Source organism: Cyanistes caeruleus, chromosome 5 (genome assembly GCF_971803275.1).
Source record: "Cyanistes caeruleus chromosome 5, bCyaCae1.hap1.1, whole genome shotgun sequence".
Classification (NCBI taxonomy): domain Eukaryota; kingdom Metazoa; phylum Chordata; class Aves; order Passeriformes; family Paridae; genus Cyanistes; species Cyanistes caeruleus.
This window is the reverse complement of record NC_141705.1, coordinates 12,740,369-12,767,070: the sequence shown is the minus strand read 5'-3', so window position 1 is coordinate 12,767,070 and position 26,702 is coordinate 12,740,369. Positions and strand designations below refer to the sequence as shown.

General features: G+C 38.5%; 1 protein-coding gene across 1 annotated transcript in view; it reads left to right on the top strand.

Annotated features, from left to right (window-relative positions):
- The window catches only part of STK32B (serine/threonine kinase 32B), a 154,357-nt gene extending 131,619 nt beyond the window's left edge, over nt 1-22,738 (top strand). The window contains exons 10-12 of the mRNA XM_086889185.1: nt 1,756-1,887; nt 2,668-2,732; nt 21,603-22,738. Coding sequence (XP_086745311.1) covers nt 1,756-1,887; nt 2,668-2,732; nt 21,603-21,741 — 336 coding nt within the window. The 3' untranslated portion in view covers nt 21,742-22,738. The remainder of the gene's footprint in view (nt 1-1,755; nt 1,888-2,667; nt 2,733-21,602) is intronic.
- Nucleotides 22,739-26,702: the final 3,964 nt, after the last annotated feature.

Genomic DNA, 26,702 nt, shown 5'->3' with positions numbered 1-26,702 from the left:
AAGGAAAACCTTTATAAAAAGTGGATAGAACAGAAAAAGAATAATAGATTGGAATGAAACACCTGTCTGGGAAAAGCCAAGAAGGATTCACCAAGGACAAATGGTACTTTCCAAACCTTATCATATTCAATGACAAAGTAACCTGCTCAGTTGATATGGGGAAAGTGGCTCTCATTTACCTGGGTTTCTCTAAGGCTTTTGATATATTTTCCCACAGTCTCCTTTCTGATAAATTTATGTGTTATGGTATAGAAAAGTGATCCATGTAATGGGTGGGGAGCTGGCTGATGGGCTGCACCCTGGAGGAGCTGGAAAACAGCTCCTTCTCAAACTGGCAGTCTGTCGCAAGTGGGGTCCCCCAGGGATCAATAATGGATCTGCTCAACACCTTAACAAGTGATGTGGATGATGGGATCAAGTGTACCTGAGGAAGTCCACTGATGGTAACAAACTGAGTGGGGAAGTGGACACTTTGGGAGAACTACCTGCAGGAAGACCTAACAAGAACCTTATGAAGTTCAACAAGTGTAAGGTCTTAAACCTAGAAAAACGTAACCCAGGGGTGTAGCACAGGGTCTACCCAGCTGAGGAACAACTCCAGCAGCTCTGGAGGTCCAGGTGGACAGCAAGCTCAACGTGAGTGACCAGGGTGCTGCCATGGCAAAGAAAGCCAGTGGGATGTTGAGTTGCATCAACAAATGCATCACCAGCAGAAATAAAGAAGTCAGTGCCCCACAGCACTTGCCAGGCCACACCTGGAATACTGTGCTCAGTTTTGGTCCCCACTACACAAAAAAGATGTGGACAGGCTGGAGAGGGTCCTGTGAAGGGCCACAGAGATGATCAGAGGAGTGGGAAATAGACCATAATAGGAAAGGCTGAGAGAACTGGGGCTGTAGAGCCTTGAGAAAAGAAGGATTAGGGGAGATCTTATCACCATGTCCCATTACTTAAAGGTTAGCTACAAAGATGGAGACTCCCTTTTTACAGGGAGTCACATGGAAAAGACAAAGGGTACTGGGTACAAGTTACTCCTGGGAAGATTCCAGTTGGACACAGGAGAAAAATTTCACACAACAGCAATCAGCCATTTCAATAATCTGCCCATGAAAACAGTGAATTCCCTAAAACTGGACTCTTAAGATTAAGCTGGACAGGTTGCTGGGATATCTTGTTCAGACTGGGGATTGTGGTTTTGACCAGAAAAGTTTGACCAGATGACCCTTGAGATCCTTTCCAACCTGGGATTCTATAATACTGTGAACTCTTTTTTGTATAAGTGCTGCTAACCAAAACAGACCTGCTCCTTCCTTTATTCTCATGGACAACATCTAAGTAAATGAATCCACTGCAGGACTTCAGAAAATCAGATTTCAACAAGGTCTTAGGGGTGCTCCTCATCTCTTCTGCACTATTACCAGTGTCATTTATGCTCTATAGCACTAACTGATATTCTGATGAAGACCCTGGGCCAGATTAATCTCTTTTATGGAGTAACATAACTTTAGTCACTCTAGGAATGTATCTGTTTATAACTAGGAAGAGGATCTAACTCTTTATAATTGCTTTATAATATGATTTTTATCTTATCTCCCTTATTTAAACTTTGAGCATCACTCCAGGCCTAAAAAGAGAGTTTTCATTTTACAGATGTGATTGAGGAGCTGGTTCATTATTACTGCTGTTAACACTTGCCAAGCAAATTAAAAAGCACAACGATGCTTCAAAGAGTAACTTTGAATCCTTTTGTACCAGAAAGGAAGACTGAACTGTGATCCCACATTTGAACTTGAAGAAATGATTTTAGAGTCCAAGCCTCTCCATAAAAAGAAAAAGCGACTTGCCAAAAACAAATCCAAAGACAGAGCTAAGGAAACCTGCCCACTGGTAAGATGGGGTCTGTGACTGCAGTCAGTGGCATTTTGTTTACACTCTAATAGGCAAACTCAGTTAAGTTCTGTTTTATCATCTCTGAAAATAGACTCAGCTTCTCTATCTGTCATTTTACACATTGCATAAATCATTTCCAAAGCAAGATGAAAAGCAACCATTTCTTTCAGTCAAACAGTAACAACATCTTTAAGCTATAATAAATTTTAAGATTATCACAGATGCTCATTTAAAGTATGAAAAAGTGTTGCCAGTTGTGAAAAACACTTCCCACACATGGACAAATAGTTACAAAGAGTATTTATTTGCTATTACTACCAAAAATGAAAAATATGCAGTGAAAAGGCTTGTTAAATATAAATATAAATATATGTTAAAGCTGTCTCTTCCACTCTTGACTAATGTGTCCCATGTAGGAAGATTCATTGTATGAACAGTCAAGAGTACCGAGCAGATTAATAATAATTTCCAGACTTGAATTATCATTCCAGTGAGGTTTTATAAATTACATTGCTACTCTTAATGATTTTGAATGTTCATGCAAGCTGTTCTTCCTAGAGCTATCAGATGTAAAAATCCTCAGGAATTCTTTGTGGAGAACTTCTTCCAAAAGAATGAGATTGATTGTGCTATCACAGCCCAGTTTAATGAGTCTACGAAATGCCTCTTGATAGCATTCATTCATAAGCCTTTTTGTTCAGTGTTGTTTGTGTTGTTGTGATTTTTGTCTATGATTTCTCATCTTTTTAATCAACCTATTCATGCTGTTTTTTAAAGAATGTACACCTGCAGCAGTGCTTGGAAACCGTTAGGAAAGAATTCATCATATTCAACAGAGAGAAGTAAGTGCATTTCTTAATGCCTCTTTAGCATTCAGTACTAAAATTAAATTGAGAACTATTTTTTTTTCTCCCAGTGTAAGGGAAGGTGATTAATGATCACAGCAGCGCCTAAAAGACTGGATTTCCATTGATTTCTTCCTCTTATAGTCTCTGATGTGATGGTTTTGTAGTTCTTGCATCCCTGCAAGCATGCAGAAGACCTTGTGATGAAAGTATGTTAGAAATATAAGGTAAATGTTACTGAAACTCCCCAGAGAAACTGTCAATAATTAATCAGAGGACTACAATAAAAAGTACTGCTTTTTCACAACTCAAACAAAACCAAGGGAAGTCATAACTCATGAAATTTTAATGATATAAATGGCACTGTTCTGACTTGGAAAAACTGTTCACACTTCCCCACTATTAAAAAAAAAGTTATTCCAACATTAACTATTTCAACAAAGCTAATTATTACAGCCATGCCAGACATGAAGCAAGAACTTCTAATGTAAGGGTCAGTCAGGGTTGACAGAAGCACAAGCTGACTCCCAAGGATATCAGTAATCTTCCTGGCTCAATTAATGCACTTGTATTTCTTGTAATTTACTGACTCTAAGTTGCAGTAATTACGGACCCTTTTGTATTAGCAGATGCAATTCATAACAATGGAGTTGTTTGTGTCTTTGGTCAAATTATCACATTTCATTCAAGTGTATTCCATGTTTTATTTGACTTAATTATATATGCAAGCCTTTGTAATAGAGTTGTAATATGTTAAAAAATTAATTAAAAAGTTATACATTTTACTTAATGCATACAATGCAGGTAATTGCTGTCTCTGTAATTAAAACTGAGAAAGGAACAGTCAGCTTTGCACAGTTCACACAATAGCACAAAGGAAATTATGCCGTGATCTACCTTTACTCCTGTTAGTCTGTGGGATTTTCTGGGATGTTTCTGTGACTGATACTGACTGCTCACAAAAACTACAAGGTCTTAGACAGAAAAGCAAGGTCCACCAGATTCTTTATGTTATTTTGCATGATCTCTAGCACAGGAAAGCCACTGATTTCTGTAAAAGCCATAAAGAAGAGAAGCCAGACCAAGTTAGCCCCTTGGGGGATTCTGTAAATGAGAACTAATGAGTATTAAAATTTGTAGTTTAACCCACAAAACATCAATATTATTAAGATCATAATAGCAAGATTGGAAAAATATTACATTGATTAATCAATTCAATGAGTTTCGTTGAAACTCTACATACAAGTAATTAATTTCCAGATATTAGTCTCCCACTTACTTTAGAGTAATATATGGAGCATATCCAATACGCAGCAATTTTTGGAAGTTAGAACACCAGACTTTGTAAGACATTCAAAATCTCATTGGTGTGTTCACTACCTTGAACAATTTCTCTTGTTGTGATTTTACTGTGTTATTCTTAAATCTTTTTACGCATAGGAATTTTTTTTCGTTTGTTTAATATTGCGCAACTACGGTAACAACACAAGCTATAAAGAACTCAGAGAGGCTGATGAGAGATCAAGAAGTTTAAATGGAGTACAAGTGAAATGGAAGCAAAAGGTGAACCACATGCACTTCAATCAGAAAAGCATGTGTTTTGGTCATTGCTTGATTGGCTTTGAGAAGGTGAAGGAAGAATATTTAGTATAGACCTGTCACCGATCCTACATTGTCTAAAGCCACATCACAACCATTTCTCTTTGAAATTGCATCATAGCTTAAGAAAGACACAGAGAGATTTCTGCAATATTTTTCAAAGAAAAAGGTGTTACGAAGCAGGGAAGTAGATGTCAAATGTTTGAAGTGTGAAGTGAATTCAAGTTAATGAGAACAAACTAGCAATGGCAGGCACAGATACCATCACACCAGATGAAGCTACACAGTGTTCACCAGAGGAACTCAGGGTGGGTTTCCTTAGACCTCTGTGCCCTCAGGACTGGATGTACAGGCTGAGGCTGTGCTTACATGGGTTTCCAAAGCCACATAGCCCATCAAGTTCTTAGGAACAGCTGTAGATGCTGAAAGACATGAACCATTTGTTCCTACAAATAAAATACCTATTAAAATGTGATTGTACCATTAGGTGAGGTGCCAATCCCAAACAGGGCTTTAAATTCATCTCAGATTAATGAAGCCAGATGTTTGGTATGTTCCATGTTCCTCTACATAGTAACTGTTGAAACTATCTGTGTATTTCCTTAGATCTTCATTATATTCAGCAGCAAAAATCTAAATTTTATTGTCACTTAAGCCTCCTGCTCAGTTTACTTCAGCGTCACAGAACACTACATAAATCCTAATAAAGAATGAAAAAAAAAAATAGTATGTCTTTCAAGGCAAAAAATTAGATTCCCCAGACTACAAGGATTCAAGGAAAAAATTCAGATGCTTCTAACTGAGCAACATAAATTCAGGTATTAATATGTAGTTAATTCTCTGGCGTTAACCCTCCCAGTTCCACAACATCTTGGAATCCAATACTTGTAAAAGATCTGCTATGAAAAGCAAAATCTGATTTTATTGGATGCCTTGCTGGTAGTTCTACTCTGTAGAGCCTCTTTTCCGCTGTGTGTCTTTCGTCCTGCAACAGACCCTGCAAATCTTGCAATGTGTCATACTTGCTTTCTTGTCAAGAAGCTCAGGAGACTATCAGAAACTCTTAGACTGCAGGCAAGGGGAGCAGGGGGAGGTAGACAAAAGGCTCACGGTGCTAAAAAGAATTCAAACATAGTGGAAGAGACTGAGGTATATTAAAAGTTTCAGTTAATGAAGACAGAGACAGAATGTGCACATTTTCTTTATTCTATTGCTTTCTGTACTTAAGTAATGGAAAACTGGTATTTGTAGGACTGTTTTAAGCCAGGGTTTCATGGACAATGACATGAAGTTAGTGATTTTCAGCAGTGGATAAAAGAAATTAGATTTGTATCCCTTACACCATCGTGATCAGAGGGCATCTTCTGTTGAATATTTCAATGGATGTGAGCTACAAATTAAAATGCATGCATGCATGTGTGTGTGTCTTTTGATATGACATGGGAATATGGCATCTGACCACAGTGACCTTATCTTCCAGCACCTTAAAGAGAGGGACACACACTGTCCTGATCCAAAGTAAAATAACAGAAAAATCCTTTTGAGGGATTAGTTTTCTATTCTTAAAAGTGTCAGTGTAGTCTCTTAGTTTTGAACGCATAAACTAAACAAACGCTGATATACAAATGGTCCACACACTGATTAGCTTGAAAATATCATCTGAAGTAAGTTTCAGGGATCTGTTTGGCTCCTTTTTGTGGCAAAATAATTTTGTTTTGGTTTTAATTCCATTTCTGTGAATAGATATTTTATTCTATCCAGAAATGCAGCACCAAACATTTTACAGTATCTTAATGTGTATTTTCATAGACTTGCCAGCAATTTTTCAGGAATTTGATATCATTTAGAAGCTGTTGGCTGCATTTTCTTTTCTTATTTTTTTAATTCTGTCTATGTGTCTGTGGTGGGGGAGATTGTAGAGATAAAGCCACACTCTGCTTGCAGCTTTATTAAAAAGCTGAGCACAGATTATTTTGTTATTTTTGTGCTGTTATCACTAAACAGATCTTCACACAAAACTACATTTCTTTATGAATATCTAAAACTTGAAATGACCAGAAATTAAGAAAAAGACCCAATATTTGCTTGTAATGAAATCATATTTCTTACCCTTTATGGTCCTGAGCCTCTTCTCCCTGAAAGATACCTTTAAGATTGAAGATGTGAGAAAACAAAGGACAAGGAAGAAAACACAACAAATATTTTCTTCTCAGGCAGAATAATCCTTTAGTTAGAAGCTTCACAAATGTAATCAAAATTTTCAGCCTACTAAAGAAAGCAAAATCAAACATCCTCATTTTACTGAGTAGAATATGTCTTTCATATATCCAGTGTACATAAAAATTGGTTAGAATTCTGCAAAACTGTTTTAACAAATGCAATGAACTGATTAGGAAAATATCCATGTTTTTAATAATTCCAGTAAAAACTTTCAAAACATTACTATGAGATTTTTTTACTTAATACTAATATGTTTCAATATCATTGTTATGATATTCAGCTGTCTGGTCCCAGTGATCTGAACAGACTTGTCTCTGTCCTAAGATACTGATACACCTTATTCCTCTTCTCAGTATTTGTTCAATGCTACCACACTAAAAAATCTGCCACAAATTGCATTACTCTCACTTTTCCTGCTATCATTCCTACCATTTGAGCATATTTAGTTCTCTTATAAATGATCCTGAACAGCTCAAGGTAAACATACAGATCTCTGTTCCCAGAATAAACAGCAAAACTTGAGGGATCGTATTTTAAGCATATTAAGATGCATAAAATCCTGTTGTCTGATTTTTTCCATATTGTAGGTGAAAAGCTTACTTAATATTCTCTGCATTTTTTAATAAGATAATATTTATTATCTCTCTCATTTTAGTTCTTTTTCTTTTCTTTTAATTGTCTTTTCAGATTCAAATCCAGAGTCCCTGAGTACTCTCTTTCATTTTAGTTTGATTGAAATTGAATATTCATAATGATTTGTAGTGTACTTCATTGAATGTATTTTTCATAATATGTCTTTTATGTCACTTACTGTCTCTGGAGATATTTATCATAATCCTTCTAATATCTGAATGCTTTTTGGATAAGACTGCAGTCCTTTTCTTGCCCCTTTTGCTGGCCTTAATTCACTTCAAATTCATTTCTTTCTGAGCATTCCTACTGGTTGCACTGCTCTTCGCTGAACCTTTCTTCTCCCTTTTGTAATGGAAATTTCTGCTTTTGGAGATTGCTCTTGCAATTGGAAAGATGCTTTTCTGAATGTGATTGGACCTGGTTTGTGTTTGGGCAGTAATAGCTGTTGCTTGATCACATGAGCTCTTTCACTTCTGCCTCTGATTCCTGCCCATTATTACTGCGTTAGAATTATCAATCCAAATGTTGCTCTCTTCTTAGTGAGCCATGCTACCTAAAAGTTTTAGCATAGCAAGTCCAAACTGGTAATTTTTCTATAGGTGTACCTTCAAATTCACTTTTTTTTTGGAGAAAGGAGTGGTCATACAAATGCCATTGTTTCAGTAATTTGTTCACTTCACAGTTTCATGAAGGGGAAAAAAACACAAACCATAAAGGGTAATGAGTGTCTGGAACCTCATTTTAAAAGTCTTCCAGGAAAAATGGTCAAAGTTTTCCCAAACAAGTAATGATATCATTATAATGGCTACACTTCCCCATCCAACATTGGGAATGGAAGTTGCATGGGGGTGCATATGTCAGCACATTCTCCACTTTGAAATGTGGTCCTGGAAGGATCAGGAAAACAGCTGCAGATGCTCAGCACTGGAGGCCAGAAATTAGTTTCTATTCACAGAGAACTGAACACAAATACAACTCATAAAAATTGGAAGTCAATTCACAGGCAGAGGAAAGAGGAATCTTCATTTGTACATCTTAGACTTTGGAGGGGAAGCACAACTGTATATAATTCTGAGTACCAAATATTTTACTTTTTTAAGCAGGTTACAGGGGACAAATCATATCTGTGATAAATAAAGGATGTATAACAGGTCATGACTGTTCCATTGCCAAAGGGAATTACCTCCATGAGGTAATTACCTTCATCTCTTTTTATGTCCCACACTAATATACATTTTCACTTGTTATGAGGCTACATAAACTGAGTCACGAAGACTGAACTCCTTGTCCTGTTTAAGAAAGCAATGTGTGGCCAGCTGCTGAAGCAATGCCACTAATGAGATAACATTACTACTGCCAGTCACTCTGATGTCCACGTGTCTGTTGAATACTTTCACAGATGAGTTGGAAAGAAAGGTGAATGGTGAGGTCACAAAGTTCACTTTTGATACCAGAATAGTCACAACTAATCCAGTAGATAATGATAGCCATGGTTCTGAGTTGCAGGGTAAGAAAATAGCAGCTCAAATTCAGTACTGATAAACGCAAATACAGTCAGAATAAGAATATCTAAATTTAACCTTTAGGATAATAGACTCAAAATTAGCTTCAGTTGTGAAGGAGAGAGAGTTTGAAAAGACTGTGGATAGCACAATGCTTAGTGGAAGACTAAAAGATATAGATATGTTCCTGCAAAAAACAGCTACAGATAAATATATGTTCATATACATACACCTGCATCTTCCATTCTGTGTACAGCTCTGCCTCCTTATCTCAAAAAAGATTTAAAAGGACTTAGAAAGGTTTCAAGCAAAACAGGATTGGTGAGGGGGGTGATATGGGTCATGTTGAAGAGTTTAAAAAACTTAAACTAATTTAAATTCAGAGGAGTGGAAACTGAAAAGACAGAAATGGGAAAAATAAGAACATATTCTGAAACTTATTGAGAAGATGACTGAGCAATGATTATTCACTCTTTGTGGTAACCCAAGCTCACTAAGTTATCAGGCTGTAGGTTTATAAGAAAACAAACCATTCATTTCTGTGAAATGCAGCATGTTGCTGAGTGGTGATTTGGATGTTAAACATATAAAAAGATTCAGAAGAGGATGAAAGAAATTCATGGGAAAAAATCCATCAAGGTTCTTGAGATGTGAGTCTTCTGATGCAGTCATTGGTTCAGGAAATCTGGTAATGTCAGAAGTGAGGGGAATATGCCACAGCAGACATTTGTCTCCATTCAGCTTATTCTTGGACAGCATGCACTAGTGTATGAAATGGGCCACTGTGAGAGAGGGGAATCTCTGTTAGGTGGAATTGCTGGGTATGTGCATTTATGGCTTCTCACAGCTTACAAGGTTTCCATTTTCATAAAGTCTTCACAATAGCACAGGGGCTGAACAATAAATGTACATATATACAAGTATGCATGTATTGCATATATGCAAGTATTTGTGTGTCGCTAAAGGACACGGAATGATTCACATGGACACGTCCCAATGGTATGACAGGAAAAGAAGTAACTTTATTTTCTGACTCCAGTATTTATAGATTTTTGACAATGACCAGGGATTAGATAACTAAGTTATCACCTTCTCAGTCACACTGGTCATGTGAAACGTCCATCAAAGATGTGTCCTTAGAAGAAATGTGTAAATACTTATGTTTACAGTTACTTTCCTGGGAAAGTAACTAAAACTATGAAAACAAGATCAGAAGGTTTAGTTTTCAGGGCAACATGTATGTGTATATATATCCTTTTGGAAACAGGAAAGAAATGAGACTTAGGTCAGTAAGAGATTTAGGGAAGATTCAGACTGTCCATTTCTGTGTTCCAGGACACATCCCCCGTTCTCTAGGGAGACCTCTGTGTCCCACCTGGGGCTCAATCCATGCTCCTGTTCTGGGTGCCTGGGTGACATGGTGTTCAGTAGAGTGGCTTCTGGGGTTCCCTGTGTTAGGCACAACCTTTCCCACACATTGTGCAGGGAGGTTTGGTGATTAATGGAAGGCTGCAAATTATGCTGTGCAATCACAGGTGAACTCCTGGCTTGGTTTCCTTTTGGGGGCTCCATCCTACAGGGAGTGAAAGAGCTGCACTGTTGATCTGACTTCTTGTGAAGCTAAGTTTTGGACTGCAGAGAAATCTTACATAAGCAATAGGTGGAGAGAGATGAGCCTGCAGAGAGGTGAGTGCAGGCTGTGGCTGCTCCCTGGCAACTCATGGCCTTTAATTCCTGGAAGTCTGGTGATGTGAGAAGGGTAGGGCTGAACCTGCCTATTCCCAGATGTATATATACCTGCCTGAGAATGTTTATTGTCAGGTCAAATAATTGTCTGGCAGAGCCAGACTGACTTAAGTGGTGTGTTGACCCTGTCTGGTGTCCGGTGCCCACCAAAGTCACTCTATCATGGCCCTCTGCAGCTGGGCAGGGGAAAGAAAATACAATTAAAAGGCTCATGGGTTGAGAAAAGGACAGGGAGAGAAAGATCACTCACCAGTTATTGTCATGGGCAAAACAGGCTCAGCTTGGGGAAGGCTATTTTAATTTGTTGACAATAACTAGAAGACCAGGAAAGTAAGAAGTAAACCCCATATCTTAAACCCACCTTCCCTCCACCCCTCCCTTTTTTCTGGGTTCAGCTTGACTCCCAAAACCTCTACCTGCTCCATGACAGGGGCACGTGGGCATGGGGAATGCAGCCAGTTCACTACATGTTGTCTCTGCTGCTGCTTCCCCCTCACACTCCTCCCCTGCTCCAATGTGAGCTTCCTCACACTGCAGACTGCATTTCTTCATGAACTGCTGCAGAGTGGGTCCCTTGACCTCCATGTGATCTATCCATCTGCATGTAGCTGAACAAAAAGGTGAGCCTGCATCCTGCAGGATACACACCAAAGGCAGGCTAGGAAATTAATATCTTCTTTGAAAATGATGATTGGCCCGCACTGCTGAGAAATATCCTTATTTGTGCACAGGTGCCTATAGTCCTAAAACTGAATTTTGGCTAACTAGAAAGAAAATGTTTTTCACTCTCATTCCAAAAAGTCTAAACCACAGTATACTATTGAGAAATTTCATAGCTGCTTTCCTATTCCTTGTAGATGTGGATCTGCAAACATTTTAAACTAGAAAACTTGTTCACATTTTAAAATGTGGCTGAACAAGACAGACATTGGTTAGGATGTACCTGGTCTTGAACTGACAACAGCCCACTTCTAAGATACACCTATTTTACTCATCTAAACCTGACTTTAATGTTAGTGTTAATCAGTGGATGTAGTCACACTTTCTTAAATGACTGCACATCATTGGAAGTCTTCACTTATTTACTTAATATCCTTTCTTATTTTGCTTTATCAAATCCCAGGATAAACCTCAGATCTCAAGACAGTGCAGGTCAACACACTATAGCACCCAGTACAATTTTTCACTTGCCTTCTGCATACCAGTGTTTCACATGGCACTCACACTGTGCACCTGAGCCCACTAGGTTTGATTATAAATTGCTGGTTGATAGAAAATTATATTCACAGCCATTTACTGAGTGTAATTACTCAGCAGAAGCCATCAGCCTGAATCAATTATCCAAACTCTAAGAATATTTCCCAAAGGATTTTTGGAAAGGGTGGGAGTAAATGCCACGAGTGACGGTGGTAAAAGAAGATGTGTGTGCTACCATGGGGATACTGTCCCCCAAATTTTACTTTTCACATTCAGCTGTAATAAAACACAACTTTTTGTCTGAATATCGTTAATTTAAATTTAAATGGAGTTAAAATATATTTATTTGAATAATGACTTGGTAGTGTACTGAGCAATCAAGACACATACATCACAGTGTATTAGGAAAACACACCTGAGATTTTGACTGTTTCTATCAAAGCAATTGGTACCAAGAGAGCATGTTTCAGGTCAAAGACAAACTGACTTAAATAGTGGCTAGACACAGAGCAACTCCTACCCCACAGGCTGTACACAAGGTTTTTCAGAGATAACTGAAATTAATGGGAATTAGATGACAAAGTATTTTTCAAGATATAAGCCAAGTCATGCAGAAAAGCTGCTGCTGGCAGAGCCAGAGCCTGAATATGCTACAGGCACGTCTGCATGGATGAACAGGCAATGGCACCCCTGTTCTCATCAGTGATTTCATTACCCAGCTCTTGGCAGAGTTCATCACCATGTGCTGTGTTACAGACTGATGGGACCATTCAATTTCTGCATGCCTGCACTGTGTGGGTGCAAATTTGCTCTAATCCAGAAGTAAATTGGCTCTGTTAAGCAGTGCAGTCCATGGTGAGGTTGCAAAGCCATTAAACAGGAAGGGCCTTGAAGCTGTTTCTCAAAGAGGGAAGACATATGTGTTTTTCTAGAGATGCAACAAGCCTGTATCCCTTCAAATTAATATATCTAAAAGTAATTTCTTTAGTTTAAGCTCCTTTAGTACTCAGTGAGGAGAGACTTGTATTTCCCCAGATTGATCTGTGACACATACATTAGATAGCTTAAACCTGAAGAAATTAATCCAGGTTGGTGACTCTATTTACCCTGTAGAGAGAGCATGAACTAAACTTTCAGTTGTCTGCAGTTAGCTGGCATAAAATCCATCCCACATTGGTGCACTCAGATAATTTCTAACCGTCAGTTCTGCAGGCACAGGTGCTCTGTGGTCTGACCACCCTCTCTGCCTCAGGTAGTCAAGGGCATCTCATGCAGCACAAAACTTCACTTGTGGGCCAGATGCACTTGAGTGTATGTCCATAGCCATGGGAGCAGGGGACCAAGAACAAGCAAGCCATAACTGTAAACATTAGCAAGGAAGTGACACGACATCCACTCCTGGCTAGTGGTTAGATGGAGTTACTGCTTGGACCCAGGTTCCCCAAACACACACCTGCTGTAACACAGATAGCAGGGAGGATTGTGTTCCATTTCAAGCTGCTCTGCACACACTGGTTCTCTGCACAAACTCCAGATCAAGGGGAAATTATCTAAGTTTTACATATTTTCACTTTGGAGTTGTGTGACTGATTTTGCTGGGTGATGAGTGATGAGTGTTGTCTCTGCTTCAGCATCATCTTGATTCTGCCCTGGTCTTCCCCAACCTTCCTTGGGCACAGAGCAAGATTGTGTCTTTGTTGTTTACTCATAAATGCTTAGAAAATTCACACTTTTCAGTGATTTCTGTTTTCCTGAAAAGACTTCTGAGATCACTCTGTGCAGAAACTGAAGAAAAGCTCGCTATTAACTTTCCCATGCTTTCTGCTCCTCTGCTAGGTGTAAAGAATTTTTAATAAACAAACCAAAAAAGACATTAGCTACATAAGCTGTCTTTTGAGATATTTTAAATTAGCCATATAATTACTTAGTTTAACTAATTAAATTTCCACAGTTGGGACTCTTTTGAATCCTTCCTCATTTTTAAAGGGTTTAACTCTCCTTCTTCCATTTCTACTCCTTTTTTTTTTTTTTTTTTCCCCTTCTCCTGCATTTTCCACCTTCACTGCTGTTTTCTACCAATTTTTCAATTAGAGTACAGGAAGTCTTCCATACAGCTCCATTGTTAGTGTCATCCCTGGCATAATTTTTCTCAGGCCAAAATCACTCTTTGAAGCAATTCCCTTCATATTTCAGGGGTTATCATAACCAAAGGCTGCCCAACAAGCAGCTGGAACACAACAGCTCTGGTTTGCAGATTAGAGATTAGCCGTAAGGATGTGAGGCAGCCTGTGCCACTCACTCAGCTCCCATGCATTGATCCTCACCTTCAGGAGCAAATGGAACCAATGTCCAAAATACAGAATTACCTTCTCATGCACTGCTCTATTTGCTGCCTGTCATGAGAGCTCTCCTGGGTACCACTGGGGAATAGGAAGTGGATGAATTAGTTGTGAGATGTTCAGGTTACCAGGTAATTTAAGCAGGATTAACAATTTCTGCTATATGTTGTTATGAAATTAGAGCACATCTTCTCAAATTGGGGAATTTCATCATATTTGGACAAATTTGACTCTATTCCTTAAGATTTACACTGAGTAAAGTTATTATTTTCTTCTTTATGAATGAAAGTGTAAATTAAGTAAATTGTCTAAATTTCTGATGAACTCATAGGCTCCTTTTTGCTAACTTTTTAAGAAACAAAGCAAACCTAGGAATTTTCAGACAAATTTATGATGAATTTTCTGGATATTTTGTTTTAAAATGTAAACATACTCTTTCCAATATGCTTATTCAGTTAAAAATAACTTGATCAGGGTCCCTTGCTCACTTCTTCTTTATTTCACCTTTTCACTAAAAGATATTGTTGAATGAAAACCTGGCAGAAGAGAATTAATGAGCAGAATAAAGGAGATGTAAGAGAAAGGGTGATACTCATTTACTGTTATAAAATACTGCCAGCTTCTTCCATTTTCACAAAAATAGAACACAGCAAGGACCAATTTATAAGAGAAACCTTAAAACATGCAGGCAGAAAATTATTAAGTGACTGTGTATCAAAGTCCATTCTTATTCCCGACAGAGGAAAGCAGATGACAAGCCAAGCTGCTTATTGTCCCAGAAGTCATGCTCTGTTATCACTATTTCCACAATCATTGCCTGTACTTGATATTAAAATGATGGCAGAAAAATAATGGCTGAAGTTTTCAGGATGGAGTGTGAGGTACACATGCATACAGCCCATTATTTTTGAAAAGATGTGTGTGTGCTTCAGGACCTACATTTTACTGCCAAAATCTTGCCCTGTTTTTGCAATATGCCTGCTTTACTGAAGCACATGAGCTGCTATAAAACTTAGACAGGGGTTTTATAAATGATGGGGTTTTGCATGACTTTGGGGAAGTGACTCTTTTTATGGCTAAAACATGAGAGATGATGGGTGCTATGAACATTTTTCCTCAGTGCCAAGCCAAGGGAAAAGAGTCCTTTTGGAGCTGCTGGCTGAGCTGATGCAGGATATGAGCTGGTATGACCAACATTGTTCATTTCCACCTGTCAACCACCTACTGACCACTGAACACTTATTATTTAGGACTGAGATGTAAACCAAAACATATCCCTTTTCATGAGGGTTATACCAACATGGAAAGTTCAAGCTACCCAGCAGCTTTGTGGTTATAATTTTTATCACACCCAGTGTGAGCCCTCTTGAATCCTCACAGTCCAAATACTTCTGTTCTTTCTAGCACACATTTCTCTGCATAAAACCACTTAAAAATGTGAGTAACACGGGAGTATAGTCTGTACTCCACAATAAGCAAATCTTATTGCCACAGTTAGACTCCAAAGTCCCATTAAGACTTCCTTTTTATACCTTTTGACTGGAAATAAAGGAGATGGATGGGGATATAGTTTGTGGAGCTCCAGACTGCCAGAAGTGTTACAAACTCTTTGGGTTTATAATTCCATCTTTCTTTTGTGCAGAACCAAACCTTGATCCAGTTCCAATAAGCAGCTGCTAACTACTTCCATTTCCTTAGTGAGCAATTTCCAGACCATTTGGTTAAAGTGCTTAGTTATCAGCCAGACAAATTACTTGTGTTCAGGGACAGGCAGTGGTGGTATGGGAATAGTTAAAAAGGCACCAGTTTGAGGAAGAAATTGTGTTGATCACTTGTGATTTATTATTCCAGGCATTTTTTGGCTATGTTTGTATACAAATTTGGATGCATCAATACCACACAGAATAAAAATTAAAATTAAAATTAGAAACAAAGAGTAGGAAGGAGCAGTGGGTACCAAATGAGACCTTGCCTGCCCCCAGTGTCAAGATATTTCTTACTCCATCCTTGGCTATCTTAGCAACTTGCTCCCATCTTGGCTGGACACTCTGGGTGTCCCCAGCTCTGACAGAATCCCTGTGAGAGATTGCTACTGTTGGGATCTTCTTATTTTATGAAGTCCCTCTACAGAATTATATCATATGTAAAATTTATTTGGATGAAAATTTTTCAATGTGATAATATTCAACAATTTAAGTTATATGGCATAACTTCCAGGTTTCTATTTTCTGTGTCTGAGATAAAAAAAAAAATAGTGATTTTGTCTCTTTCCAGCTTCTTTTAAATCCTTCAAAAAATGTCATTGCTAGATCTTATCTAGTGAGAATAAAATGTTTCCTGTGCCATGTTATTTGCTAACTAATTCTAAAAATATGGGATTTGGACATTAGGACATTTACTGTTTCGGGTTTTTTTTTAATCCCCTTGTGATTTCTGTATCTGTGGTGCAGTAGACAAAACACATGACATGGTCAGAGACACGGAGGTGCAATAGTTCCTTCTGGAGCACAGTCATTCCTCATGACACAGTCATTTTTTTTGCTCTGATTCCAACATGTTCAGAATTAGCTTTACAGCAAGGCCATCTGCACAAGCCATCAGCATTATTTCTGTGGAGCTGTTAAAAATCATACAGCTGAGATGGGTTTCTGACTATTTAGCAAACTGTCCTTCAGGATCCATGAATTTCAAAAAGTCAACACAGACAAGCCTCATCTAATCTCAGTACCCATCCCTTGTGAAGAATAGCTGGGATAAGTATTCCACAGGTTTATCTATTCCTCAGGACTTATCTCAAGGGATGTAAAAGTTTTCATTAATAGGCTTTTGTTTCATACAATAAAACTAGTTTCTAAAATTCATTTTATTACACTCTACCCCAGACCAAAAGCAAAAGCATCTGTTTTCTCTAGCAAAGTGAAACACCAAGAAACCAAGGTAAAATCCTAAATCTAGAAAAGGCAAAGCAAATCCACTGCCCACTCAGACTGCTCTGTTTTCTCCACACTCAGGACACTTGATTTGCAACATTGTCAAGCTCACTTGCAGATTTTTCAGAATAAAATCTTTCCTTTAGGATGTGGTGGGTGTGGGAGTCTCAGGGGGGGCAGCTCTGCCTGGCTTGAGGTCTCTTTTGTCAGTAGAAGGTCTCTTTTGTCCTCTCATGGCTGCTGAGACTGCACACTGTTTGAAACATCTTGCATTTCTGAGGCTTCAGTTTCATCCCGACAGCCTGGCAAGACCCACCGAGGGATGCTTCAGCTGCACAAAGGTGACACCACGCACTGAGCAAGCAGCCAGGAGGGACAGGCAGTGGGACAGCCTCCACACATCCTCAAACACAGCAACTACATTTTGCAATGCCTGATGCCAGTGCTCTGTACTGCTATAGTGGTTTTGGACCGAGAATTTTCCCCTCTCCTCTGAATTCCCTTCCACTGACTGATATCAGATTCAAGATCCAGCATCAGAAATCAATGCCGCAGGAATGCTACTATGATATCTGAGTATTGAGAAAATAAGAACCTTAAAAACCAATTAATGGCTCACACAGGCTCACAGACACAGCCAGGATTTGACTGGAGGTTCAGTTACTGCTCCTGATGCATTCCTGTACAGCCTCTCTCTTCCTCTCTGCTGGAGAGCAGTCTGTGCAACATTCAATGTCACACACTATCAATATTGCATGGATCAGTGGTGAAGAGAAGGAAAACTCTTTGTTGGTTCAGCAGAATCACTCAGTTCCCAGCATAATTGCCTCTGAGACTACTTACATATCTGTACTGTCATGGAATAAATGTAACAGACACGGTTCAAACTCATTTTCATCCTCTTTCCCCTGCAGGTTTTTTTGTTCCATATGATCATATCCACTAGAACCACTTGTTCACTTTTTCATCCATAGCTGGACATTTTATTACTTATTCTTAGTTAGCATTTTTCAGCACAGGAACAGGTACCTGCTTTAGATCCACCACAAAGTCTCCATCAATCCATTCATTCTCCCTGGGCCTTTATAAAGCTATCACAGCCTGTAGCTGCATCAGCTTAAAAGCAAGATAAGTCATTCACTGGAGAGCAGCTTCCTACGAATGATTTATTGCACTATTGTCATTTTTGAACAGATGGGCCCAGACTGCATTTATTTTGCCATGATTACAGGAAACATGTCAAGGTACTCAATTTTTTAAAAGCTTTGAACATCTGACAGAAAAGTGCTCTGGGTTTGACACCAAAGAATCAAGAATACACCAAAAAGAGAGAAATTACACTTCTGTAACTTTCCAATATTTTAACTGAGGAGACCGTGCACACACATTTCTTTGTGTCTTCACCTGAGTCTGCAGTTTTGAGCTAGAGAGAAATACAAACCAACTGCTTTATTTTATTTTTTCTGAAACTGCAGTGCTTAGGGAGGAGGGCTTAGTCTTAGCAAATCTGCAATTTTGACAGTTATGTTGAATAGGCAACTTTTCATTCTTTGTCATTGAACTTATCCAACTATGCAGCCTAAAGACAAACTTCAATATTCTTCTTCATCTAGAGAACAAAGCTGAGCTGTAAGCAATTCCCTGGTGGTCCCAAGTTTCCTACTGGCTTTCATTAGATGTTTGTGATTTTCATTCTGTCCTGCTGTAGTTGTTGCAGTCTTTTTCTGTTCAATATTTTATTTTCCATGCTAGCTGTTAGACAGCCTGTTCTCTTTACTTTTGTATTTTTATATATTCAATAATGCATACATGCATAATTATACATTTAGTATAATTACATTTTGGTTGATTGTGCATGCCATCTTCTTTTCTAATTATCACATACACCAGAGTGTAATTTCTTGTTTCATTCAGACCTGTGAGACACAGAGCAGTACTTAGAGATACAAAGTTCTCAGCTCCCATCATTCTTGACAGCAGCTGCCTTGACATCTGATGAGAGAAGCTGAGACACAGAAAAGTGCTGCAATTTGTCCAAAGGGTGACAGAGGTGGAAACAGAATCAGCATCTCCTGGTTCTTAGTCCAGTTTCCCAGCCCCAAGAGTACACTGGTAAGCAGGTTTTTGTGTGCCCATAATAACTAAACCCCTAGAGTGAAACCCTTAATGCAATTTTAATAACTGAATAAAGTGATTGATAAATTATGAAAGAGTTAAATAGCAGTTAATTTTTTAACTCATCATCAGATTAATAACCTATTGCTTGCATTGAGTTTGAAATATAGTGAAGTGAATCAAGATACAGAGAAAGATAATGTCTGAAAAGGGAATACAGTGAAGCAGTGCTAAAACAACATATTTCTTTAGCACTTCCAAATCCCCATATTCTGTTTCAATAGTAGACCTGGGAAGTAAGAACATGATAAAAGAAAATAATGGAAATAAATAAGCATTATTAACCACCTCTGCAGAGACTGAAAAAATTGAGGCTGGCCAGAGATATCTTTTGAACTCAGCATGGGATTTATTTCTCTCCTTTTTCCACTTACATCCTTACGTCCACTTTCCACTTACGTCCTCCTTACATGCATTCTGTCTTTGTGCCAGTTTGAGAGGTTTTCAAAATAAATTTTAAAAATTGGTGTTTTCTTGCTTCATGTTGTTATTGAGAGGATTCTTACCTTCCTTTTAAACTGAACAGTGCAGTAAATGCCTTCTTTTTCAGCATTTTACATACAAAGGAAGTATACAATTCCAGGGAGAAAGCACTTGAGTGTCTTAGATCAATGCAATGGTTCCTCAGACAGAGACAAAATTTTTCTCACTGCGCTATTTAGCAGTTTGCAAGGTTTGCCACCCACATTTTGCAACATGAGTTTCCAAGCACTGCAGTCTTTTCTCTTGATGCCTACAAATACATTAGTCTTGTACCAGTAGCTCAGATCCTGAGATGTTTCAAGTCTCCAGTCAAACTCTATTGCTCTGGTAGACTCTTGGATCTTTTTTGAATATCTTGTTAAAAAAGCCCAAACCAACAAGCAAACAAAAAACAATCCAAACCAACAAACAACCAAAGTCTTCACATCTGCTGTCTTCCATGGTGCCAAGACAGTTTGAAGAGTAAGTTACAGTCTCAATTCAGCTGTGCAAAAATTACAATTTTCTTAGAGCCCTTGGGTGAAAATTCATTGTCTTGATGCTTTGTCAATATTAATTTAAGCAACTGGTTCCAAAGCTGTTTCACTGATGTTTTAACTGGAGACAATGGACAAATTTCTCATAAGGAAAGGAATCTTCCAAAGCTCATTTGTCATGAACATTGGTGAAGATAATTCTTCGGCATTTCAGCCTGGGACTCCTATTTTCTGTGCTATCCTCTAGTAATTCACTCATTCATTGACCTATAGACTCAATGGTATCCATTGAATTTCTGGTGCACTTGAAAAAATTCACCAAAAATGCTTTTGGCAATTTGTTCCTCTAATTTGTTGTTTTCAGTCTGCCTTAAAGCTTTTCATTTAATGTGTCTGCTCTTTTACACAGTGTACCCATATTTTTTGCTTTAATAGCCTCCTCTATTCATCTGTTTAATTACAGTATTTTCATGTCCCATCACATTTTCTTATGAGTGTTCAGTATGGTGTCTCCATATTGTTTACACCACCTGGAAGTATTGAAGACTTTGAAATTGACACTTTAAATTTGATTTTTGCATGCTTTCCCTTTAATGACTATTTTCTAGGTACTCTATATTACTTGAAAAGTTGGATTTGTTGGTTTTTTTCTTCAGTATAGCATATATACCTTTTATAACTGCTGTACCAAAGAGCTCTTCTGTAGTGTCTCTGGTGCCAAGTCTTGGTGCCTTTTTCAGGAATACTATTTCCCATTTTGAGAAAAGAAACAGCCAAAGAAAAAAATCCTTCAAAATAGTAGGTGTTCATGTTTCAAAAAATAAAAAAAGGTTCCCACCACATAGGTTCCCCATGAATCTTTCCTGAAAGTATTTACACAATGTTTGGAGGAAAATACTGAATATGACATAAGTCACAGTAAAATCACAGAATTTGCTTTTGAGCAGAAATGCTGAGAAGCTCTTTGATAGCACAATTGGTGGGGTCTGCAGGTGCTTCTAGGGCTGTTTTCTAGAAAATAATGTCAAGAGAAGATAACTTTGCAGTCTTTAAATATAGGGTTTTGTTGCTGTTCCTTGAAACCACTCATGAGGCTCTGATAACATGAAAGTAATAAGAGGAACACTGAAAGTACTCTCATTTAATTTCTTCTCTTTTATTGATGAAGTTTACTGATAATTTGGTAGGACAACAGAGGGGAGTAGCTGTTGTGTGCCCAGTCAACAGCTTTCATCAGCCTCCAGCTGCCTGGAGGTTTTACCAAGTTACAGTCTGAGCAGATGTGCTGAAGCCACAGAAAACACTCTCCACTGCTGGCTCTTTACGGTAGGCTGTAAGGGGAGCAGGACTTGTCCAAGACCTAATTGCACATATTTAGGGGGAAGCAATCATGAGTGTTTATGGTAAATGGCAGCTATAAAACTCAAGCAGTTGATAGAGGTGAAATGGTGCAGGAATCTGTTCTATACCCAGGAGTACGTGGCTATCCACAGGGCAGGCAGCAGCTGTCCTTCCGATACAGCTACCTGTGCATGACAGCTCTATCAATGTTTTTAACCTCTGGCAGATTAAGAAGACAGCAGGATCAAAGTGGCCAGACTTCCAGCATTGACAGCAGAGCATCTCTTCAGAGCCACGAGAAGCTCCAAGACGGGCGGAACAACAATTTGCTGGGACACGGCTGCACGCGAGGCTGCAGCAGTTAGTGAGCCACAGCCCCGCACACCGCCAGGGCCGCGGGGGCTCCGCTCTGCGCACCCCTTCTTCTGCACCCAACCCTCAAAAACAGGATCCCTGGCCAAGGACAAACCCACACAACACTGGCTGAGATTTTCCATGTACAACTCTGCTCTCCTCTTGACTCTGCCACTGGAAAAATGACCATCAGCAGCAAAACACAGTTTTTTAAGTAAGTGTAACTTTTGTTTTCAAAATCCTGGAAGAAAACTTGAAACAATTCATTAGGCAGCCTCTCAGAGATTGCTACATTCCTGGATATTTGCAAGAGACAACGTTGTATTGGGGCCTGCGTTATCTTGAAGGCTTTATCATTACCCCCAATTTCTCTGTTAATTGAAATGGTCCAGTTTGAAATTTCGTGAAACTGCTGGACACAGCTGTTTCTAAGCACCTGCTATTGAATTTATAACAGATGTACATGATGTAAATACAAAAATGTAGTGTCAAATAGGCCAAACACGGAATAATTTCATTTAAATACCTGAAACTCTTTGAAAAAGTTGCAGTGTGAGTGTATTTACTTTGTTCTTTAACATTATGTGTTCTGCTCTGTAGTAAAAGATGTCACCATGGCCAAGTCAAAGTTTTGCTAGTGACATTAGTGGATGCAGGATCAGATACATTAGTTATGTATGGTAACCATGGCAAGGAAAGACCTTTTTATTTGTAACAATAGAGTGACTGAGCCAGAGCTGAAAAGCAGCTTAGTAAGGAGAGCTAAAAATATTAAGAATTTGCTCATATCCATAGCTAGGTCTTATAAAATGTTAAAAAGTTACGTGTCTCTGTTTTCATGGCTCTATCTTGGATAAAAATATCTTGAATAGAAAGAAACCTACTTTATTCAAAATATTCCTGACATTAAATCCTTTTCTTTTAAACAGCAGACAAAATTTCAAACATTTATGGTATTTTCCAACTTGTACATCCACATTTTGATAATAAATGCATGTTTATTCTGTCCGATTGTGCTTTTGTTTTGAAGGGTTACCACCTGCAAGCAAATTCCATTTCAACTTTTTGAAACAAATAGGTTAGGTTTCTGGAAGTGAAAGAGATTTTCTTTGAAATAATCTATTTTTGCTGCATCATTTCCATTCTATCTTTTAGAAAGCAAAGTTCTTTGTAATTTAATCTATTGTAAATTTTGTTTCATGTTATGTGTAGTTTTGGTCACAATTTTTTTTCAAATACAGATTTTTATCACTCCATAAAATGATATGGTGTTCCATATCACCAAAAACAAACAGTTTACAAATGTACAAAGGTAAAGATTTTATGTCTGTCATAAGCATGGTATTGGTCTATTTGCTTAATTTGGTTATAGACTGAAGCAATCATAAGATCAATCAAAGAAGCAAAATTTTTCTGGTCATAAGAGAACAGATTTCATTGCCCAGAATAAACTATTACACATCCATCCTTTCTTTCTTTATTTTTTTTTTTTTTTATTTCTTGATATTAATTTCCCTTGGGAAGGACCAAAGTAGATAAGATTTCACATTATTTCTGCGAACACCTATTGTTCTGTTTCAATCAAATTTAATGATGATCTTGGACCTTAATCTGGATCTGAAAGAAATTTTTTTCTTTATTTGAGTAATCCTACAGCAATTAAAGTTACTAGGTAAATATTATAAGTAAATAATTGCAGGATCCATGATGTCTCAGATGATATAGACTAGAGACATGGAGTTTTATAAGGAGAACTAGTAATTCATGGAGAATTTCCACATAAAATTTTCTAACTGGAAAAACATGGGGGGAAAGGGCAATTGCACATTTGATTCTTTTTCTGTGATTACAGTTATTTTGAGCAAGGAGAGTTACTCTGGGTGATTTTGTACATCAACCACATAGGTGCTAGCACTTTAACTGAGGCTGGGAAGGCATTTTTGAAATAAATGTCCCAGCCTTACAACCCTACTGCATTTTGGTACATATTTTAGCACCCAAATCATATGCTTTTTGGATGATAGAAAACCAGAAACTGTGTTCCAAGAGAACACTTATTGCCATCTGCGCAGCCTTGAGCCTGTAGACCACAGGAACAGGTGAGAGAAAATCTGAGATGGAACTTCACCAAATGCGGCTCATGTGAATGTCAGGTCAGCAGAGCCTCTCCTGTCCAAGAAGCTTGGAAGCTTATAGAATGAGAAGTGGGTAGAATGAAAGATCTACACAGTGCAAGATCATCAATGACTACATTAAAATTTGGAGGAGTTTGCTGCAGATAGAATCCAGACACTTGCAGTCTGATCTGTCTGTTGCTGGGCATCTTTGCCAGTGCTTTCCTAAGCTGTTTTTGAGAGGATCCTGGTTATTCAATAGATTGCATCTACTTAAATATATTTGCACAGAGTATGGTGCATGGATGCAAGCTCAGTCAGACACTTTAATTTCACGCTTGTTGCCACACGATCATTTCTCAAACTGTACTGCTTGCAAAAAAAATGGAATCATGGCATCAATCAGCTTTATCCATAGTCCATGGCACTTCCACTGACTGCAAGCTGTACCTTATGCTGCATATCTGTGTCAACTTATTACACAGATCAGTGAATGCCCTCAGCCATAGCATGGAGACCCAATGTTGGATCAAAGAATGATGGAGTGGTTGGGGTTAGAATAGACATTTAAAGGTCATCCAGTCCAGCTCCCCTGCAGTCAGTAGGGACACCTTCAACTAGATCAGACTGGTCAGAGCCCCATCCAATATGACTCTAAAAGCTTCTAGGGATGGACCCTCATCTCTCTGGAACATCTAATTTCATCTTTTCTACACTCTAATTTCATCTTTTCTTTTGACCAACGTAGTTGTAAGGAGCTGTCTTGCCATGGGAACTTCTGATAATGGCTCAGAAGAAAATGAAGAAGGGGTATTTTTAATAGAATTTTTGGGGATAGAACGCTTACAACAAGAAAAATCACAAAACCTGGGGACACACCTGAGAAATGATTGGTTGGAACTTGTCTCTTGTCACCCTGAAAACTCAGCTTCTGAGCTTGCTGACATAGTTTTCTAAGGACTTTCCCAGGACAGTAACTGTAAACATAGATATGTGTACATTCCTTCTGTTACACGTCTTGTGATGGGCATCTCTCATGGCCAGTGCAGGGGGAAAGTTATCCTGACCATCCAATCCCTGGCTGTGGTCAGAAACCTAAAAATCCTGGGAGGAAAAATAAACTCTTTCTTCCTTTCACCACACCTTGAGCTGTGTCCCTGTGATCTATTCATCTTCAGTGGTAACAGTCTCTGCTAGTTTAGACATAAGAAAAATGAATTAGCCAGATCCAGATTCAAAAATAGAGATGAAAAAGGGAAAAAAATGCTTTTAGGATGTGGTGCATTTTCCCTGTCTTGATTGTCTGTTTTAGCAGATGTTTCTCCCTGTAGCTCTGCCTCTGTGGAGTACATCAGTGCACAGAGCTCAGATGTGGACATGCACATTGTGCATTGACATTTAGTCAGATAAATCTGGTTTGTGATGACACAGACAATTTGTCAAGTTGCAGTCTAATCTTTATGAAAAAATTAGATCCTTTCTGTTCCATTCAATGGGAGTAAGAGATGTCAAACAGTTTCCATCCTTAAGTGCATAAGTGGTATCAGAGAGACAAGAAAATACACAAACATACACTTGTCTTGCATTCCAACAGAAATGAATACAGGAAAGTCCTAAATAAGACATAGAAGGTGTTTGCAACACACTCAGTGAGATGGAGGACAAAAAGAAAACAGGGCAGTCATAAAACCAGAAGAAACTCCTTGAGTCTCATTTATTCTATACAACTTTATTGTCTTGCCAAACCAGCGGTCGTGACTCCCAAAGTCTCACCTGGTTTTCCAATTCATTTAGAAGATAAAAATATTTTTTCTCATTTCTGTTCCAGGGAAGAGAGAAAAAAGTCTAGCACAGCTGGAAAAGCAGTTTGCTGCAACCACAGTTTATTGCAATGCCTCTTGCTCTGTGGTGTTGCAGTTCTGATCCCACATACCCATTCCCACAGCCTCACTCCAAGTTAAACTCTGCCAGATTTACCTTCTGTTCACTTTGCTCCTTCTACATTGTGTATCAAATATTGGCACAGCACTGTAAATGTTTAATTACCAACTGTCATAGAGTACAAATGGCTCCTTTCATCTGTAGCCTTGACAAAAATGATTAATGTAATATTTCCAGAAGATTTTCCTGTAGATCTGGGGGAATTGGAGGGTTGGTTGTAAGTCTTGGCGCATTATTTAAAATGACAGCTAAATACATTATAGAGGAAATAATAGGCACTGATCCATCCATTCCAGTCATTTAGATGTTTTCTACTTGCAGGAACACATGATCACAATTTCAAAATTATTTCTGACTGTTTAAACTAAACCTAAATATTGCTGCAATGGGGTGTACTGAGAAGCTGAAGTAGGCTGAATCAGACCCAAAGAATTTTTCTGTTTTCCACATGGAGAGGTATGCCAAAACTTTTGCTATGAAAAACATGGCTGCCAGCATAGGAGAAGCTTAGTGGTTTAGGACAGCTACATTTACATTTTGGGTGGGAGCTGGAAAGCAAGGAGATATTGAAAGTGTATTAATAAAAAGCTACAGGTTTAAAAGGCTACTTCTGGTAGCCTCACTGCTCTAGCACCTGCCCCAAGAGAAGAGCTGGAACTGACCACTGCCCTGCAAGTAATCTCCTTTATTTATATATTTGACCCAAATTTCATCCATGAAAAAGTGAGTCCATCTGTGCTGATTCTGATTAAGAAGCAAAGGAAGGAATGACCCCCTGTCAGCAATGCTGGGCTGCTCAGGCTCTGCCTTCTAGTGCAGCAAAAGGGACAACAGCTTACATCCCCTGCAGCAGCTGAAGTCATCAGTCCTGATGGGGAAAGCAGGAATTACTTTTTCTTACAAATCCATTGAAGTTC